At 36.8% G+C, this 21,558-nt stretch overlaps 1 protein-coding gene across 2 annotated transcripts; it reads left to right on the top strand.

Moving 5' to 3' along the window:
* Positions 1 to 3,670: 3,670 nt before the first annotated feature.
* LOC114464204 (AMP deaminase 3-like) lies at positions 3,671 to 20,932 on the top strand. 2 transcript variants are annotated; one of them, XM_028448261.1, is made up of 16 exons: positions 3,671 to 3,753; positions 8,764 to 8,832; positions 12,331 to 12,553; positions 12,627 to 12,801; positions 13,400 to 13,565; positions 14,389 to 14,602; positions 14,726 to 14,855; positions 15,716 to 15,910; positions 16,029 to 16,160; positions 16,835 to 16,998; positions 18,274 to 18,400; positions 18,662 to 18,825; positions 18,896 to 19,016; positions 19,493 to 19,666; positions 19,738 to 19,848; positions 20,679 to 20,932. In XM_028448261.1, exons 2-16 carry the CDS (start codon positions 8,775 to 8,777, stop codon positions 20,853 to 20,855), a joined length of 2,331 nt encoding a protein of 776 aa, XP_028304062.1. In that variant the 5' UTR covers positions 3,671 to 3,753; positions 8,764 to 8,774; the 3' UTR covers positions 20,856 to 20,932. The 2 variants fall into 2 exon arrangements, with proteins under 2 accessions (XP_028304062.1, XP_028304064.1); XM_028448263.1 differs by lacking the exons at positions 3,671 to 3,753; positions 8,764 to 8,832 and adding an exon at positions 10,486 to 10,805.
* Positions 20,933 to 21,558: the final 626 nt, after the last annotated feature.

Raw genomic sequence — 21,558 nt, 5'->3', positions numbered from 1 at the left:
GATTTGATATTCAGTGTAAAGAAGCTTTTAATAATTCAAACTTATTTCCTCCAAGTGTCTGAACTTCATGTTAAACTGTTTTTTTTTCTTTTCACAAAAAGGCAAATTAAGCCTAAAGAACAGCAGATGGCAGCAAAACACAGACCGTACAGCTGTTTAGCATTGCACTGTGCAGGAAATAGGAAATAGGAAATAGGAAATAGGAAATAGGAAGATGTTTTTCACAGTGTAAGTCAGTAAATAAAGCAGTGACTGGTTCCACAATAGCACACAGTGTTTATTGACTCTCTCTCACACACACACACACACACACACACACACACACACACACACACACACACACACACACACACACACACAGCTAACTTTAACAAACATGAGATTATTTATCATGCAGTTCTGCAGAACGCCTTATCTTTACTCAATGGTGAGCGTGGCTGAAAAGATATTTAGCTCGTTCGACTTTGCTAACAAAGACGGGAAGAAAAACTATGCTGTGGTGCTTAGGACGTTTGACGAGTACTTTATTCTGCACCGTAACATCATACATGAGCGGGCTTGCTTCTATCAACGCGGTCAGCAGCCCTGGGAAACAACAGAGCAGTGCATCAGTGATTTGTACGACTTGGCGGAACATTGTGAGTTTGGCGCAAAGCAGGATGAGCACATCAGGGATCGCCTGGTCGTAGGCATTCAAGACAAAGAGCTATTCCATAGTTTCCAACTCAAAGCTGACTTAACTTTACAAGAAGTAATTGAACAAGTTCACCAGGCAGAGGAGATCAACAAACACGTCAATCTGCAGTCCAGCACGTCAGTGGCCATGGCGGTTAACATAGTGCGACGACAGAGCGGACCTCACACGGACAGACCACGTGGGCGCCACAGACCATCTCCAGAGCCAGACAGCCGCCGGAGCATTCACAAAATGGAGGGCTGCAGTAGGTGTGGTAAGCCCAAGCATTCAGACATGAAGGACTCAACCTTAATGACAAGACTGGGTACGTTTCCTTGGACACATCATTGACAAGGACGGTGTTAGTCCCGATCCAAACAAGGTCGCAGGGATTGAGAACTTTTCTCAGCCCCAAACGTCACCAAACTCAAAAGGTTTCTAGGAATGGTGAATTATCTGGCTAAATACGTTCCAGAACTGTTGACAGTGGGCCAACTGCTCTACGCTCGGCTAGAGTGGGTTTGGGAGCCTACCCAGCACAAAGCTTTTCAAAAACTAAAAGTCATATTGGCCACAGCCCCTGTTATTGTTTTTTAAAGATTAAAGATTAAAGATTAAATCGGGGCTTTCGCCTTTAATTGGCCATGTAATGTTATTACATCAATGGAATTTGTCCTCTGCATTTAACCCATCCCTGAGGAGCAGTGGGCAGACATTTTGCAGCGCCTGGGGAGCAGTTCAGGGTTAAGGGACTTGATCAACATCCCACAGTGATGGGCCAGGTGAGGCTTGAACCGGCAACCCTCCGATTACAAGCCCAGCGTCCTTAACCACTAATGGCCTCTGCAGAGATGAGGGATTTCAGTAAGGAGTATGATTTTATCCATGTTATGTTGTCTCAACACTTCCTTCAGAGAAACGGACACGCGTAACGGGTTCTTGTCCAGATTGCAAAGACTATCCTGAGACAGAACGACCCCCTGTTAGCCCTCATGACATACAGGGCGACACCCAACTCTTCCACTGGAGCCAGCCCCACTGAACTGTTAATGGGCAGGAAACTCAGGACCACCTTGACTATTCTACAGGATAATCTGATTCTACAGGATAATCTGATTCTACAGGATAATCTGATTCTACAGGATAATCTGATTCTACAGGATAATATGATTCTACAGGATAATCTGATTCTACAGGATAATCTGATTCTACAGGATAATATGATTCTACAGGATAATCTGATTCTACAGGATAATCTTAAACTGGGCTGGCCCGATATGGACACAATCCAACAGGCCGACGCCTTGGCTAAACTCAAATAGACACACTTCTACAATCGCAGGAACGGAGAGCAGTGCCTCCTTCACTGGGTCCGGGAGAACCGGTGATCACAAAACTGGATGGGCAGAAACGATGGATTATGCCAGTTGTAGTTCTGAGTGCAAGCTCCACACCCAGGTCTTACATAGTGGAGACTGCACAGGGTGAGCGTCATAGAAAGAACAGGCGCCATCTGCTGGGCATGTCTTCCAGGGCCACACCAGAAAATGTGGATTCTGATGAAAACTCAAAGACTGAGGACTTTGACATTACCAACAAGGTGCCATCAGCTTCTTCACAGGTGACTCTTACTTCAGGGTCCAGAGTAACTCGCTCTGGTAGAGTGAGCAGCAGCTAAACTCGACTTATAAGCAATATTGTTGGCTATAGCGGTTTTCATATTTGTTTTTGTGACAGTTCTTGACATGCATTTTGACATGTGATTTTTTCCTGGTTGGGGGGTGGGAATAAGATGTGTGGTTGGTGAATTTAAAGATGTATGGTTGCCATTTTACAGTATTCCTTAGTCGTACATGTGTTTTGAGTAAACAAATGTTTTATCCTGATGTTGAGGTCAGAGGTGTTGCAAACTGAGTTCATTTTGCTATTATAAGTTTGAGATGTATCTTTAAGAAGGGGAGATGTAATGTATGAATGCAGTTTGGTACTGTCACTTTAAGGGACACCAGCGCAAGGCATTCTGGGATACCTGGTGGCCATGTTTTGTCGGTCTTGACTGAGGAGTAAATAAGTAAAAAAAACAACACGACAATACACCACTCGTCTCATCTCGTCTTTTATGTAAGCTAGAATACAGACATTACAGTAACGATATGAGACAATATTTTACGAAAGTAGAAAAAAGACAAAAAAACAAAAAAAATGTGGTTTAGAAAAAGCCACGGTTTTAGTTGACTTTAACTCTGGGCGTAAGTTATTTACAAATGTTTTATGTAGGAACATTTTCACTGATGTTGATGAACAATAACATGTGCTAAAAGTGCCACGCTGCAAACAGAACAATACGTAAAACAAAGAATTATCATTTATAATCATCATCTTGACATTCTTTAAAAATATTTTCTGTTCATTAACTTTGCATGAGAAGTTTTTATGAACACCAACTAATGCACAGATATAAGATATGAACATGTTCTTTTTTAACAACATTAGCATGTCTACATTTTATGGCAGCAATTGAGATGTTCAGACATAGACTTTGTCTTCTGCAGATGAAAAGACAAACTATCACTAAATCACTCAATGATGACACTTTAATATTGTGATATCGTGTTGCACAATATATCATCCCACCCTACTAATTTGCAACAATTTAAATGCTGCTTCTAATCTTCATAAGTCTTTTTCCTATTTAGAAATTATTATTGTGGTTATGATTTTTATTTATTTTTTTTTATTGGACTATATATGTTTATGGACAAACTGTGGCATCCCGACCTCAGTAAGTGGCTCTGTATCAGCTTTCAGCAGCAGAGCATGATAACGACATGACAATCAGGTGTGTGTGTGTGTGTGTGTGTGTGTGTGTGTGTGTGTGTGTGTGTGTGTGTGTGTGTGTGTGCAGGACAAACTACCCTAAAAGGAGGCTGTGAGATACGGGCACAGCCCAGTGAACGTTGCATAAAACTTGTTTAAACACATACAGATTCTTCCTCCATGAACACCAACCACTTCCTGCAGCAGCACCAGTGCATTCACACCACAAACATCTCTGTCACAGAAACAGCTGGAACACTGTGAGTACAATGATTGTTTTTACTTTTATTCTGACCTAAAAATGTTTCTCACGCTCATCTTTTGTTTTTACAAAGAAAGGTGAGGCTTTTCAAAACTGCTTTCAGACATATTGTACTAGAATAGAAACATGAGTTGGAGGTGTGGTTATGGTAACGGTTAAAAGAATAGCAAAAAAGTTCACTTTGCAAACCCACCAAAACAAAAACTTGGGTTTGTAACAAAACTGAAATGCTCCAAAAATACCAAATGATGAAAATGAATGTGGTTCATGGTGAGAAATGTACTTTTGTAAACCACTAAAAAGTTAAATTCAGAGTCTCTAACTTCTCTGTCACTCCATGTTTTTTTTTTAAAGCGTCTCCATCGAAGGTCAAAGTGACACTGAACGATTCAGAAACAAAGAACAGGAAGTTCATAGCGTCAAAATAATTCCCTCTTTATTAACGGTTAGTGCAGATAGGGTCGACAGGTGATTTTATTTTGTAATGTAAATACATATCATGTAAAATAAGAAACAGTGTGGAATGGTTCTTATCTCCTTATCCAATGATTGCTTTCTTCCTGTTGCACAGGTTTTTTTTTATCACTAAACCAATATTTATCCTGTTTGAGCAAAGATGGTTAGATATTGATCTGTCAAACGTCTCAGAGATCTGATATTATCAATACTGTTTCTAAGAAGGTTAAAAATAAGGTTTTACCTTCAAAAGTTTTCAGAATAAAACTGAAAATGTGTCCAAGCATCCCCTGATTATAAAAGGTAAACGAGTCTAACGTGTTTTTATTTAGATTAAAAAGGTAGTCATAAGGTCACATGGTTTCATCCATGTGGCTGAGTCAGAAGATGTTACTGTAAATCAACCTAATGTAGAATGTTTTTATTAATTGTCTTTATTATAAAGCAAAGAATGTTAATACCTTGATGCACACTTTAAACAGTGGTGCATGTTAGCCGCTACCTGCGTTTAAAGTGTCCTTTAAAGCAGGGGTCCTCAACTAGTATTACCCAGGGACCCACATTTTGCCACGATCATTAAATCGCGACTCATTTTTTTTTAATTTTTCAAAAATAGCTGTTGGAAACACACATATAATCTTTTAAAACATAAATCTCTATATTTTCCTGTGCAACATGCATTTCACAGCATGCCTGTCAAAAGAAAAGTTTCTTTCAAAATAAAAGACAAGTCCAACATGAGAGACATTAAGTATTTGTTTGTTTTTGACCAGCTGTCTGTGACCCACCCAGTACAGGTTTGCAACCCACCAGTTGAGAATCACTGCTCTAGAGCAGTGGTGTCAAAGTCGAGGTCTGCGAGCCAAATCCAGCCCATTGAAGCATCTGATTAAGCCAGTGGAATAGTTTTGCTGTGAAGTGAAAATTACATTAAAAACATTATTCATATAAGTGTTGAAACCATTTTTAGAACAATTGTGCCTTATGATGACATTAATGTATGTAAATAACTACTTACAGATTAAAAACTGCTCAAAATCAAAGCAATGAGTAATAAATATCTAAACATTACTATACAAGGTTTTACTGAACAGTTTTCCTTCTTAAATTAGCCAAGTTAGAAAACTAAAAAGAACAGTTTTTATAATATACCTCACTCGTGTGTGTTCCGTTTGGATTTTTTCGTTCACCACTATCGTCTCACTTGTGCACACACTGCTCAACAAACGGACCAACTTATCTCTTACTGTATGTGTAGGTGCCACACACACTTATAATACATGAGATTCACTGTATTTCAATACATTCAATGTTGAAAGGATTGTAACATTAACACATATTGATTTAAGTTTAAGTTAAGGCTTTTGTGTTTTGTATTTTAGAACTTAAAATAAAATGTTTCAACTATTTGTTTTACTCTCTTAATTAAATGTTTTCAAATTATAAAAAATGTAAAAAGGTGCAGAAGGAAAGGCTTTATTTGATCCTAGTTTTACTAAATTGACTTACAGTTTTTTTCAGTCGCTAACAGGCGTTTACCCATCCTTCAGATTCTTTTCTAAACTCTTAAATGGGAGGTATCATGTTTTTTTCAGACACATAGTATTATTCTATTACATACTCAAATAACTATGATATCTGAATTTTTTGGGAAAATGCAGCAAATATTCAAAAAAATGTAAATAAATTTCCCTCTGTAGTACACGGTTCATGACACTTCAATTCTACCTCTGTCTCTTTAAGAAACTCCAAGCTTGTCTGACACGCCCATGAACACGCCCCCTTCAGTACTCATACAAACACACACAGATGTTGTTTACTTCTGTTTTTCTGTACGCTGTATATGGATACTTTCTACATTTTTAGATCGCTACAATAAATTAGAATGATTATCAAAGTGAGGAATGTTAACGTACGAAAGGAGATATCTGTCATCGACACACACACACACACACACACACTATAGTCCAGAATAGGGATCAAATTGTGTCTGTGTATTTATTAATCCACTAATAATAAACTCTAGTTTTAAAGCAGTTACAGTATCTGAAAAGGCAGCAGCTGCTACGATGAGAAGAATAAACCAATCAACACACATTATCTAATGTATTTAGATCCTGGACAAGCCCCCAACTGTTGTGGTGGTTTTGAATGAAATGAGACAAAGTCAAGTTAAAGGGTTAAAGGTCAAATGTGGACACAGGGTTTATTTGGTCCAAGGTTTTAGAGGCACTGGTCTGAGATTCAGATGTTTCAGTGTGAGCGTCCCATGAATCTGTAGATGTTCTGTGTTCTCAGGGGTTGTTAGCTGCTGATAGCGCTAAGCATAACAATAACAGAGTCTCTGAGAAGAGACCTTGGTAAATGTTATCACTGTACGATGGTATCTGGCCTGCTTAGGGCAGTGTGAACAGGACCAGGAGAGATTCTGTAATCATCAGTTAACAGGATTATCTAAATACATCCAAGGTGTGTTTGTCTCTGTTTTTCTACAAGTAATTAACAATCTTTCCAGAACAAACCTTAACTAGTCAGATAAGCTCTAGCTGACCTTGATTCAGAGCAGAAATCATGTAAATGATAAATATATGGGTGGATGGGGTGAAGACGTTTAGTTATTTATCCATCATGTTAATAATGTGCTTCTGCAGATAGAGATTTATCAAGTTTCACATCTAATCAAACATCTGTGTGTATAACAATCCCCATGTATCATTCAGAATATTTACATTTATTGAGCTGTTATCATTGGAATAAATGATTAAACTACATTTTCTAAAGTCATTAGTTCTGCAGTTTGCATCGATGGTGAACTTGTTTGTTCAACTTCAAAACAGGAAATTCCTTTTGTGAGATTACAGAGAGGAAGGTCTCGGAGGACTTGGTGTTGTAAGCAGGGTACATCCTGGATAGATGGTTCAGTCTTAACTTCTACTGTTAATGTGTTTTTACTGTTCTTATTTTTAACCTGTTTTAATGTTTTCTGTTTCACTGATTCATCATTTAAAACACATTGAATTGCTTATAAAATGTTCTATACAAATACATTTGCCTTGCATCATCTCTCTCTCTCTCTCTCTCTCTCTCTCTATATATATATATATATATATATATATATATATATATATATATATATATATATATATACTGTATATAACATTCAAACCAGTGTTAATTTTGTTGTTTACATTTTCATCCACTACATTTTTTTCAAGTAACAATAACAACACTATGACCTATTTAAAAAAAAAAAAAAAAAAAAAAAACATTTGGCCAAAAACTATATTAAAATGCATTGATATTTAGGAAATTCATAAAAACAAAACTATAATTTTGTCACATGGGAGCCTGAAAATATGTATATATCTGTATCCTATATTTTTTCTATTCGTATGTAGCTTCTGTTATTGTATTGCTTATTATTTATCTTCATTGCACTATTTTCCAGGTATCCTTTGGGGTTTTTCTGTGCGTTGTCTTCTGTTTCTTTTTTCTGCGCTTTATCTGATGTCATGGCAGTAAATTTCCCACTGCAGGATCAATAAATCTATCAGTGACGTGACCACTAGGGTTGGGTAGGCACGTTGCAAATGGAGACCACCAATGACAATTTCATATGTTTCTGCTGGCAAGTGTTAATTCAATTCAAATCAACTTTATTTGTATAAAGCAATTTACAACAAAATCATCTCAATGCACATATCAAAATATAAAATTCATAATAAGAAAGAAAAAACCCAACATGATCCACATGAACAAGTGTTGGTGGCGTAGAGAGCTGCCTTTGGACGTAAATAGTTTTCATCTTATTGAACTGACTGAGCATGTGCAAACACGTAAAAACACGCTATGGGAACAGAGGCAGAGCAGCAACGTGCTTTTGGGAGGGGGTGTGGCCTCCTCCTGGCTCCTCCTCCTGCCTTACAGCAGAATGAGACTGTGCAGCGTCTCTGCCGTACCAGGAAATAGTGATGTTTAGTCATTTGGGCTATGAAACGCACAAAATGCTGACTCAAACTTATAGGTTCTGTAGTGTATTGGAAATTGAAAAAATAATTAAAAAAATAATCAAAATATCAATTCACCGTTGGGTAGGCACTGCTATCTATCATCTACATATCTATCTATATAACTCGTGATTTTATGTATTGATCACATCAAACCTGTCTGTGTATCAGGTTGGTTATGGTAAATGAATCTTTTATAAAATTAATAAACTCTGATGCTTTCTAATATAGTCGACTTAAAACCTTGATGTCATTTAGTTAAAAGTCTAAAACTAGACTATAACTAAAATAGTCCTGATGACTAACATTTGACTGAAACTAAGCTGTATTTTAGTCAAATGACGATGACTAAAACTAAATCAAAATGTTGCTGTCAAAGCTAACACTGATTCAAACTCAGGGAGAACCTGTAATCTCTGCACATATGACAACCTTCAAGTGTCCTGCTGTGAGCTGAAGATGAATTAATATGTTCTCTACAAGAACGTGTTTTAAAAAGCTGTACGTTGGATTAACTGGAGATGTTTTGTGTTTGTTTCTTTTAGATTGCGTCACCATGCAGAAAAGGGGCGTGTCCCTGTGTAAACAGCAGTCTACACCATGCTACACCAAGGGTGAGTGGGTGCACATAACACACACATACATATTTTCCATTTTAAATAAACAAACACACATTCTAGATGTAGCTTTAACCACTGAGCATCTTCATTTATGTTGCTGGACAAAGTCATAATAAATTCTTTTATGACCCATTTCTTTTTATCCTCTTGGGCTGGTCATACCAGGGTTGGGATCAATTACATTTTTAAGTTACAATTACATTTTCAACTATCCATGTTCAATTACAATTGCCAGCATTTTTTCCAATTACAATAAAATTACATAATTTTTTATCCTCAGAAAGTCAATTACAATTGTGTTCTCAATTACTAAAGTTCAATTACTGAGCGAATTACCTTCCTCTTGTGTTAGCTTTCTGTTAGCATCCCTGATGTTCTCAGACAGATCATAGTCCCACTTTGATGTGTGGGCTCCATCACACGAGGAGCTGTCAGCCTTTACTGTCCACAGCGTTAAACTCTGGAACTTCTCATCTCCTGAGCTGAAACAGGACTTAGATCTGAACTAAAGTGTGTTTTAAAAAGAGTGTGTAATTATTTTTAGATTGCACTCATTGTGTAATGTCAGAATTAATGTTACTGTAAATGTATTTTCTGTGTATTTGAAAAGCTCTTCTAGGGACGGACATTGTAAATTAGCCTTGGCTATAAATGTTGTAGTGTGATACATGTTGTTTGTTCACATTTGTCCTTATCAAATAAATTAATGAATAAATAATGCTAACGATTAATAAATCAGCTGTAAAAATACACTAATATCATCATCTCATTTATGTCCTATCTATTGATTACCTTGTTAGGCTTCATAATCAATGTAAATATAGGTTTTAATATTGAGTGTGTGTGTAACAGTACTTTGATATATCAGTACTATTTACACCTCTGCTAATAACATACATTAATATGCATGAGTTAATTAGAGACATTAATCAATAATTGACTATATTAACATTTACAGATCCTCCAATGTTTTTACAAATGTGCCTAAAACCTTTGAAATGTCTTTATTAGAAGATTTATGTCTAACAAACACATTATTTTGCACCATATTTGTTTTATTAACTTTTTAAAATGAGATGAGTTTACTGTTATAGATGATCTATAGTTGTTTATTCATAGGGGTACTCAGAAATAACAGAGAGGGGGTACAGAGAACCACTGCTATATATTTATATATGAACCCCTGTTTTATCGTACCCTGTGTTGACTTTTCTCCCTTTATTCAGCAGTATCTCTAAATATAGCTGTAAATATAGCTGGTGAGGGTTTGATTGCAATATTTTTAGAATGATCACAGGTCAACAGGGTAATTAAAGTGTATTTATACTTTTATTTGTATTTTTATCTTGTGATTGTAAAAACCCAGAGATTTGTTTTTTTTTTTTTTTTAAACGTGTCAATGAGAACAAATCATTTTTGTTCTCTTTAGCCACCTGATAAATATTGGTTTGGTTATTAAAGATATCTCATTTTACTGTAATATTCTGCTGATCTGATGTTCAGACTGTAACATCTTGTCACTAAATATATTCAAGAATTTCCACATTTTATTAAGGGGTAACTGTGGGACAAATGTTTAAATAGTGAAGACTTTAGTTATGTCACTGTTTAAAACACAAAAAAAGAGGAAAAAGGGACATTATGTAATTTTTGGTTCAGTATTACACAGAAAGTCAACGTATATCATGTTTCACAGACTCATGTTAACAGTTCACTGTGACATACCAGCTTAGATTAGCAGCCACTGTTGCCATGACCGCTGTGCCCCCCAAAATAGAGAAAGAGGGACACCCAAGACAGCAACAACAAAATAATACAGAGAGAGAGAGAGAGAGAGAGGGACCAGGACGAGCTGCAGCTTCTATAACAACCTGATCTTTAGCATCATTTACTTTAGTCCAAGGATTTAGAGAAACAACTTGTCTTCAGTGAGAAAGAGTCAAACATGGCTCAAATCACCACAGAAGGTAAGACACACACACACACACACACACACACACACACACACACACACACACACAGCTAACACTGTGACAACTCTATCATAGACAGCATAAAGAATTACTACATTATAAAGTGCTAAACATGATACGTACAGTATTTATGAGAGACCCTTTAGACTGTCGTCAGATTGATCCGTGCTCATCATGTTTTCCTATCTGGGAATATCGGACAAGGTCAACTCTTCAGAAAGTACCGTACATGTGCTCAAAGGAATGGCAGCTATGAAAGCTTCTACAATGTTCTACCAATGTGTCCTCGCAGAAGTGAAGACATGCTTTCAGACCTTAGTCCATTTTCTGAGGTTTGTCACGTGATACAGTCACCCTAAGGTTATTATTCCCCATGGATGGATTGGAGAGTACGTCCCAATGTCATCAATACCAAAAGTTACAGTGACAACATGTGACAGAGGAGCTAAGCCATGGCGGCATGTTGAATGGAAACTTCATACCAGCTTCTTAGAAAAACAAATGTCGTTCACATGATGTTAATAATAGCACCGACGCTCATTAAATGGCTCTGAGATCCAGGTCACTACAAATATACATGTTGACTTTCACAATGTTGTGACATTGTCTTGGAATGTGTTTTCCAGCAACATAAGCATGTTTATATATGATTTATTAAGAGTCAGATGACCTTTGTCCTGTACATGTTTGTCCTGCACATGTTTACGCTCAAGCAATGCTAACTTCCTGTTTCCTACAATGACATTTGTTTTAAATTTCATTTTAAATTTTCACACAAACTTCTTGAAAATTCTATGGGTCTGTAGTTTGACGCCTCTTTATTGGACAGTACAGATCATTAAAACCATAACTTAACAAATCTCTTCCCCCAATAAAAAACATGAAGTTTAATCGTTGATGATTTGCACTAATTCATGGGCAAAATCAGGGCCCAATACATAACGATGCAAATCTGTTACTTGTAAAATGTCAACGTGTTACTAGTGACGTTCACTCACTAATAGAACTCATAAAGCCTAAAGATTCATTAGTAATAGACATAATGCAGATCCCTGATTGGTGGTCATCTTTTCAAAACCAAAGTTACTTATTAGCCTATAAAGCTAACCAGCAACACGGTTTGCTTTACTAGTCGTACACTAAAGTGTTTTCGTGCACTATTAAACCTAAATTGAGTGCATGCTGATTTGCACACTAGTAGAGCTAAACATCTCACCATAATCCTCGTAACCAGCACCTCCAACTTATTCTGTGGTTCTTTCATTCATCAACACGTCAGATGTTCAAATTCAACAAACCAAATATCACAGCTCATCAGGTGTTCCTTATGAGCCCTAGGTTACCAGTTTGAATATCATTTATTAGTAAAATTAACATTACTTCTAAGATGCCTAAAACTTGTTTAGCACTGTCTGAAACAAAAATCTAATAATTATTTCTTTGTCCCTCTTGCACCCTTTATAATGTGTTTTTGGAGAACATTGATTCACAATGACCTTGTTTTTCCTAAAATCTGCAGAAATGCCTCGTCTTTTTCAAAAAAAGTCCATGAGCGAAGTGGACGAGAAGGTGCGTTTGATGGCAGAGATGGTGTACGCCAGTGCCCTCAAACAGGAGGACACCAAGGATGCTTTGGCACTGTTTACCGTGCCGGAGGATTGTCCCATCGGCCTTCACGAGGACATGGAGCGAGCTCTGCAGAAGGAGATCGCTGAGCAACAGTCTGAGGAGTCTGTTAAAAGGTTGGAACTGCTTTTTTTATCATTTAATGATTTATTAAAAATGAAATCATCTTTACTTCTTGTTTCTCATCAGGAAGAAGAACTTGTTGTTGAAGCGTGCTCAGTCATTATCTGTCCAAGGGTCCCACGCTGTTGACTGGACCAAGCCCGTTTCTCCATTGTTCCCCCCTGAGACTCCTGACCCCTCCCTTCCAGAAGCCTTCCCAGACTTCCAGAGAGTTACTATTAGTGGGGATTACTGTGCTGGGGTAAATACCCTCACATTATTTATTCCCTGTTAGTCCCATTCTGCAGGCATATTTACCGTTACCATAGTGATTTACTCTTTAGTGAATGTGTCAAACTCAAGGTCTGGGGGCTAAATCCAGCCCTTTGGAGCATCTAGTTCGGCCTATTGGAGAAAGTAAAAATAAAAACAATTATTGTGTAAATTACCAAATAATTCAGTTGTAGATATCTCACACCCCCCAAATAAAACAAATTAAACTTCACATTATTTGCCAGGGCTCACACAAATTGTTGAAAGAAGTCAAATTATTTAACAAAATTTTCCCAAATTAAATAAAAATTGGTCAAAAAAGTCAAGGAAATTTAAAAAGAAGATTTTGAAGGGACTGATGTCTGTCACTCTTTGTGTGGTTATTGTCAGTGCCTTACATAATTACATATTATTTCAACGTGGAATTGCAAAATAATACACAATAATGGTAAAATTGCTAAAATCTGCAGCCCACTTAGATAAGACGGGTCTGTATTTGGCCCCTGAACTAAAACGACTTTGTCACCCCCTGCTTTAGTTTTTTAGATTTACAACTATGTGAATAAAGAGTATTTTTACATTTGCAGATCACTGTTGAGGATTACGAGCAGGCAGCAAAGAGTCTCCTGAAGGCTCTGTTAATACGAGAGAAGTACTCCAGGCTGGCCTACCATCGCTTTCCCAGAACTATCGCTCGCTTTCTCCGCAAAACTGAGAACCAGATATGGCAGGAAGAAGATGAGGTTCTGCCAGGTAAACCTCACCTGAACCTTCCATTCATCTAAAACCAGTATGCTAGGCTATAGAGGCTGTACAGTGCATGCATCTGTTCAGCCAAAACAGGAAGTAAACCATCAAACACAAGGTTTTGTGCTATGAAAGAAACTCTAACAAGAATATTAGCATTTCCTGAAGAAAATGCAAGTGAGGATGCACTGCATTAGCATTTATTAGGATTAGCATTAGCTAGTATTTGCATTTACAAGCATTAACATTAGCATTAACATTGGTTAGCATTTGTATTAGCTAACATTAGCATAGCCTAGCAATAACATCAACCTAGCACAAGCACTAACCTAGTGTTAGCATTAGCCCAGCATTAACATTAACCTAGCATTAGCATTAGTGAGGATGCCTCCTGCATCCACTAACTATTTAGCTAACCATGCACGCTAGCTAATGTGTTAGCTTCTCTGTTTTCTTCTTCTAACACTAACTATTAACTATTACAAGTCATTCGACACTGTTTTACAGATTATTTATCATTTCATTTATAAATAGAAACTTCATGTTTAGATACTAATGACCTTGATGATCTTTATTTAGTTGAAACATTGTTTATGAAATTATACATAATATTCTCATATAATGTTCATATAGATAAGACTGATCATTAGAAGCTGAAACAAATAGACGTCCTGATATCTGACAATTCAATTATAATCGTTAAATGAAATATATTAAAACGATCGATATTTTAGCTTATTTTATTTCTTTCATGTTTATAAAATGCTGTGAATTAAAAGTAAAATCATTGATGGTTATACAGTACTGTATCTGTGATCATTCTGTGTAGACGTCTGGCCCGTCCCTCAAGAAGGAGACGACCCTTACACTATGGAAGGCGTTCCTGAGGACCTGAACTACCAGCTACAGATGAAGGATGGCATAATGCATGTTTATGACACCACAGATGATATGTTACAGCCTCACAGCCTGCCCTACCCAGACCTAGAGACCTTCGCCATCGACCTCAGCCACGTACTGGCAATGATAGCCGACGGCCCAACGTGAGTACAGCACGCTTCCTAACTTTAAGCTATTGACGGATGATTTCCGTAAGCACCGGTCAACAATAAGTCATTCTGAAAAAAACTTACATTATGTTTTGCTGGTGTTGTGGTGACTTGCAGAAAAACCTACTGTCACAGACGACTGAACTTCTTGGCCTCCAAATTCTACATCCATGAAATGTTGAATGAAATGGCTGAACTCAAAGAACTGAAGAGAGTTCCTCACAGAGACTTCTACAACGTTAGAAAGGTCAGAACAACGTAAATGTATATTATATAAGTTATCATAATAATAATTACTAGATCTTCTCTTTCTGAACACACAAATGTAAGTAAACAGAACAATAGACAAATATTAATACACAAAATGTTTTAATGCCATTCTGTTATCAGTGAAATGTAAAATAATTAGTTTTATATTCTGAACAGTTACAGGCTGTTTTATAAACCTTTGCTAGACACTTTTTTATGATCTGTTTGTAATGAAAAGTTTTAGTAAAATATATAAAATATGGAAAATAAATTAACTCTAACATGGAAACAATCAAATAAACAGTATAAATAATGACTGCCATCGCACTGTGCGCCCCCTGGTGGTTGTGATCAACTTCACACAGTTTTATATTTTCCAAACTCAAGTGAACACATTAAAATGATTTCTTTAAGAGTTGATGAAGTTGTTGATAAAGTAAAACAATTCTGATTTTTAACCACAGAATTAGTTTTAATTGGTGACAGCTATATTATTATTCAGGTATCTGGATATTGTTTTACTGTGAAGGGTCCAGACTCTTTAAAATGTACATTAAAGATTAAAAATGTATCCATAAACTGAAGGTCGTCTGAAACTGATATAAAGCACTATATTTAAAGCAGAAATCTGAAAAAACATAAAAACATGTTTTTCACTCTTGAATGAATCAAGTAAATCTTAAAATGCATTAAAGTTATTTTGAGTTTTGCTTTTGGAGTTACAGTTGAAGCGACATGTTTAGCTCAGTGAAATTAATTTCTTTGGTTTGATTCCAGAAAAACATGAAGAAAGAGCAATGCTATTTTTATGATCTAATGGTCCATTTTAAATGGTTTTCTTGCTGTGTTTGAAAACAGGTGGACACACACATACACGCTGCTGCGTGCATGAACCAGAAACATCTGTTGAAGTTCATAAAGACCACGTACCAGACAGAGGCCGACCGTGCAGTCCTGGATAAAGGAGGGAAAAAGATCACTTTAAAGGAGGTTTTTAGGAACCTGAAAATGGACCCCTATGACCTCACCGTGGATTCTCTGGACGTGCACGCAGTAAGTTCTTATTGTAACTAACATGAGGAGTGTTCATGGAACCTGCAGTACTACAGTAGTCCCTGGTATTACTGGCATGTTGTAAACAGTAAATCTCATCCTTTCTTTTACTTTCCAGGGACGACAAACGTTTCATCGCTTTGACAAGTTTAACTCCAAATACAACCCAGTGGGAGCCAGCGAACTGCGAGAGATTTACCTGAAAACAGACAATTACATCGAAGGAGAATACTTTGCACGTCTCATCAAGGTGGGGGGGGGGGGGGGGGGGGGGGTTGAGTGACCAACAGAATCTGTTTTAAAAAGAGACAAATCGGAATCAATACATGAAATAACAAAGGCTTTGTCTAATTGTAAAACTGCGCATGGTAAAAAAAAAAAAACGGCAATTCTTTGCAACATTTAGCAACGAACAATGTTTTCTCCTAAAAATATAATGTAAATGTTAAATATTAAATCTAAATGTTAAATATTAAATCTAAATGTCACCGGTGAAGCTAAATAGCCAATATGCAAATTCATCAGAATTAGCTAAATATTTGGTTTCACCTGTGACATTTATATTTAACATTTAGATTGAACATATTTTTACGTGAAAAGAAATATCTAGTCAAAAATAACTTGAAAAAATTCACACGTTTTTTAAACATGGTTTGTTGCTAATGTTGCATAAAGTTGTTGTTTATTTTAGGATCCGCAGCTTTACAATTGGCGCTCTATGCGTTTTGTATAATTTTGTTTATGAATAAATAAATGTACATTTGGGGCTGTACAATATGTTTATATTTGACTCAGTGCATTTGTTCAGCTGTTTACATTAAGAAACACAGACGTCTCTATTTTCAAACAGTCCATTGATTATATGTCAATAATCATTAGAGTTTTATTGCTCGCTCACTTCCTTCCTGTGGATTTCTTTCACAGGAAGTTGCAAAGGATCTGGAGGAGAGCAAGTACCAACACGCTGAGCCCCGTCTGTCCATTTATGGTCGATCTACCAGCGAGTGGGAGAACCTTGCAACATGGTTCATCCAACACAAAGTCTACTCGCCCAACATGAGATGGATGATCCAGGTTCCCAGGATCTAGTGAGTAATTCATCATTGATATAAAATCTAAAATAAGCTTTTCACTTCAGTTATTGTGGATGACGTTTTCATCACCTCATTACAGGGAGGACAGAAAACGATTACATTAGTTTATAGTGATGAACGATATTATCGGCCTGATATTGACCTTAAAATAAAGTATCGGATATTGGACATTCTCCCAGTTATCCGTATGATATATCGGCTCCCCATCTTGATCAACTCATTAACATATTTATAGACACCTCATTGACCGTGGAGAGGCGTGACTAAGTGCTGCCATCTAGTGTGTGGTGAACAGACAGCAGGAGGTACAAGGCTAGCAACTATTATTCACATTATTCACTGAATTTATTGATTCCCAAATGGTTTGATGTCTCCCCCCAAAATACATATCTGTGACACAGAATGCTTAGATCTTAAAAAATACAATATTTAGGTAGGTAAATAAATGTGTTAAGTAGCATAGGCTGTAAGTATCTCCATTGTTCGTTTAGATCAAGTAAAGTTCCACTTTTCTCTCATTTCTAAATCCGTGTACCCCCCCTTTTGTCCGACTACAACATTTTGCTCAGAATACAATGAAAAAGCAACTATAGAGAATAATGATGGAATGAATGAGTGATAACACACGGTTATTATATGACAACCAACTTTTTTTTAGAATTCAACAAACCAAATTTAGTTTTTCAAAAAAAAAGCTGTTAAAAACACACACATAATATTTTCATAAAACATAAATCTATATATTTCTGTGCAATATACATTTCACATCATGCCTATCAAAAGAAAAGTTTGTTTCAAAATAAAAGACAAGTCCAACATGAGACATTAAATATTTATTTATTTATCACCAGCTGTCCACGACTCACTTTTGGGTCCCAACCCACCAGTTGAGAATTGCTGCTTTAAAAAATCTCATTTTGTAAATAAGTGGAAAGAAACAATATTTAGTTCCTCATGAATAGATTTATTTCTATAGTTTTTATCATTTCTAGTCATCTCACATCTGGTGTAGGACCAACACTGACCTTGTATTTTCAGTTCATGTTCTAATCATGATTATCACTGTAACTAAAGTATATATATATATATATATATATATATATATATATATATATACTGTATAATGTGTGTGAAAAACTGGATTTTATCAACCTTACAAACACACACCTTCACCAAAAAACAGAGACAGTTTTCTGTATTTTCTAATGCTTGTATTGTAAAACATTATTTACAGTGATCATATCTAAAAAGATCTTCTTTCCTCCATAGCGATATTTTCAGGTTGAAGAAAATAGTTCCAAACTTTGCCAAGATGTTGGAGAACATATTTCTGCCCCTTTATGAAGCTACAATCAACCCACAGAAACACAAGGCCATACACGTGTTTCTAAAATATGTAAGTAGTGCAAACATAGGGAATGAGTGTTACAGTTTAGTACAGTTGTGTGTGTGTGTGTGTGTGTGTGTGTGTGTGTGTGTGTGTGTGTGTGTGTGTGTGTGTGTGTGTGTGTGTGTGTGTGTGTGTGTGTGTGTGTGTGTGTGTGTGTGTGTGTGTGTGTGTGTGTGTGTGTGTGTGTGTGTGTGTGTGTGTGTGTGTGTGTGTGTGTGTGTGTGTGTGTGTGTGTGTGTGTGTGTGTGTGTGTGTGTGATTCTCCAGGTGACAGGATTCGACAGCGTGGACGATGAGTCCAAACACAGTGACCACATCTTCTCCTATAAAAGCCCCAAACCGGAGGAGTGGACCACAGATGATAATCCTCCTTACACCTATTATCTCTTCTACATGTACGCTAACATCATGGTGCTCAACAACCTGAGACAGTAAGTCAATCCTGCTGCTGTGGCCGTGTTTTAAACCTGGATCATCTTTAGTTTAAACGTTTTCCTCCAGGGAGCGAGGTTTAAACACCTTCCAGTTCCGTCCTCACTGTGGTGAGGCTGGATCCATCACACATCTGGTGTCGGCCTTCCTCACAGCCGACAACATCTCCCATGGACTCAACCTTAAGCAGGTGCTGCCATTTTAATTCATTGATTGATTGGACATTTTCTCTTGTTTATATCACATAACAGCAGAAAGCTTTTTTCTTTTTAAATCACAAATTGTTGAAATAAATGTAAATGTTTCCAAATCTTCCAGCAGAGACTGATATCTGTCACTTTTGATATTGTCTTTACATATTATTTATAATGTATGTGGGAGTGCAAACATAGGGATCAATAAGGTTCAAATTATTTGGTTTTTTTTTTTGCCTAAATTATGCGACACACCTGAAATCAAACTGTATTTGGTCCTTGACCTAAAATCATATTCTGAGTTCATCTCTAGGTTAGCAGCAGAAACTTATTCAAATGAACGCCCACATTTAAGGTGACCCCTAAATCACTCTCTTTAGTTGACATTGCTCGTATACTGGACAGGGAAGTTCTCGTTATAAACCTTTTAAAGCACAAAGCGTTGAACGGGATCACATTTCTTCTGTGCTAGAGTCCAGTGCTGCAGTATCTGTACTACCTGGCCCAGGTCCCCATCGCTATGTCTCCACTCAGCAATAACAGCCTGTTCCTGCAGTACTCCAAAAACCCTCTGCGGGAGTTCCTCCAGAAAGGCCTGTGTGTGTCACTGTCCACTGACGACCCCATGCAGTTCCACTACACAAAGGTCAGAATGTTTTTCTACATATTAATAATAATACTTTGGAAAGATGACTTGTATAACCTCAAACATTATAGGAGGCGTTAATGGAGGAGTACGCCATTGCAGCCCAGCTGTGGAAGCTGAGCACCTGTGATCTGTGTGAGATTGCGAGAAACAGCGTTCTACAAAGTGGTCTCTCTCATCAGGTAAAGAACCTTCACCATAACATCCATATTACAACAATATTATTCTATATTCTGAAGGTGATGATGATGATGATAACATTTCCTGAAGGAAATGGTTGTAAGTGCTGGCCCTCGTTGCAATGCATTAGCTTAGCATTAGCATAAATTTACATTAATATTAGTTTTAGCTAGCATTAGCCAAACATTAATATTAGCTTAACATTAACCTAGTGTTAGCATTAGCCTAACAATGGCTTTAGCCTAGCATTAGCATTAGTGTAGCATTAACATTCACCAATAACATTAACCTAGCATTAGCACTATGCTAGCATTAGCATCACCCTACCATTAACATTAGCCTAACATTAGCACTAACCTAGCATTAACATCAATCTAGCTTTGGCATCAGCCTAGCATTAATACTAACCTAGAATTAGCATTAGCCAAGCATTAATATTAACTTAGCATTAACATTAGCCTAACATTAGCTAAGCATTAATAATAATACAAACTTGAAGTGAACATTCTATTTTAATTCTAAAAACCCAAAAGTGGACCAAGTAGGAATTTGTTAAATTGTAACTTTCAAAATAATTTTGATGAAATAAGAGTTAGAAAAAGGAAAAGTAAATGTCATAAAGCTTTAAACTGTTCTTCAAACTATATTATGCAGTTTCATTTTATTTCATTTTATTGCAAACTGGCAAAAATACGAATGCAAAGTCTGATCATAGATGTCACATATTGGTTGATTGATCAATAAACACACATGCCATGTGTTCTATTGTCCAAACTATCCAGTGAGGTGTTTTAAAATGTCATCATGAGATCACATCTCTCTCTATCTGCAGGAGAAGAAACACTTCATTGGTTCCAACTACCTACAGGACGGACCAGAGGGGAACGCCATAGAACGGACAAACGTGGCACAGATCCGCATGGCGTACCGTCACGAGACGCTGTGCAACGAACTCAGTTTTCTGGTGGATGTTGTGAAAGCGGAGGTTGATCAGATAACCTCCCAGTGACCGACTGCACACGCTCCAACTGTGATGAAAAGCCTTTTGAGGAACAAAATAATGCAATTATATTGTTTTCAAAAGTTTTCTTGTTTCTAAAAATTTCATTTATTTTTTCCAACAATAGTGAAGGCATTATTTTCTTCTACAGTAGCAACAAACATGAGTCTGAAGTGATTGATAATAATATGATAAAAAAAATTAACGCTGAGTTGGTGGGAAAGAAAACACTGGGTAAAGGATTTTTTTATGGTTTGGATTTCACACGTTTTCTTACCTGAAAATAAAAATGTTCACCTTCACATTTGTCTTTAAATGTCTTTCATTGACAGTAATACTGTACATTTTCAGGCCTTCCTTACAGTCAAACAATGCTACACAGGCTCATTTATTAACAGATGATCAATATGTGCCACTTTTGGATTTTTGTAAGGGACAGCATGTGTGAGTGAGTTCTGTAGTGTATCTTGTTATAGGGGAGGTCTGGGTTAGAACACAATCATCTAACTGAACTTACAGTTTAAATACAAGTCAACACGTTGCTTCTCTTTAAGTTAGACATTACAGTTTTTTTTGGATTGTTTAAGCACGGTTTTCAAAACACTACAGACCCTTTGCATGATTAAATACTCTTGTAAAAACTATAGACTTTTTAAAAACCACACTTTGTTACCATATGAAACACACACGTTTCACATTACTGTACTCTGTT

Source organism: Gouania willdenowi, chromosome 6 (genome assembly GCF_900634775.1).
Source record: "Gouania willdenowi chromosome 6, fGouWil2.1, whole genome shotgun sequence".
Taxonomy (NCBI): domain Eukaryota; kingdom Metazoa; phylum Chordata; class Actinopteri; order Blenniiformes; family Gobiesocidae; genus Gouania; species Gouania willdenowi.
The sequence above is the reverse complement of the archived record's forward strand: the minus strand, read 5'-3'. Positions and strand labels throughout refer to the sequence as shown.

Excerpts from the sequence above, each read along its gene's own strand:
- LOC114464204 (XM_028448261.1), top strand. The coding sequence starts at position 8,775 with ATGCAGAAAAGGGGCGTGTCCCTGTGTAAACAGCAGTCTACACCATGC. Across the intron at positions 14,856-15,715 it reads ACTTCTACAACGTTAGAAAG|GTGGACACACACATACACGC; the intron begins GTCAGAACAACG and ends GTTTGAAAACAG. Across the intron at positions 16,161-16,834 it reads ACTTTGCACGTCTCATCAAG|GAAGTTGCAAAGGATCTGGA; the intron begins GTGGGGGGGGGG and ends TTTCTTTCACAG.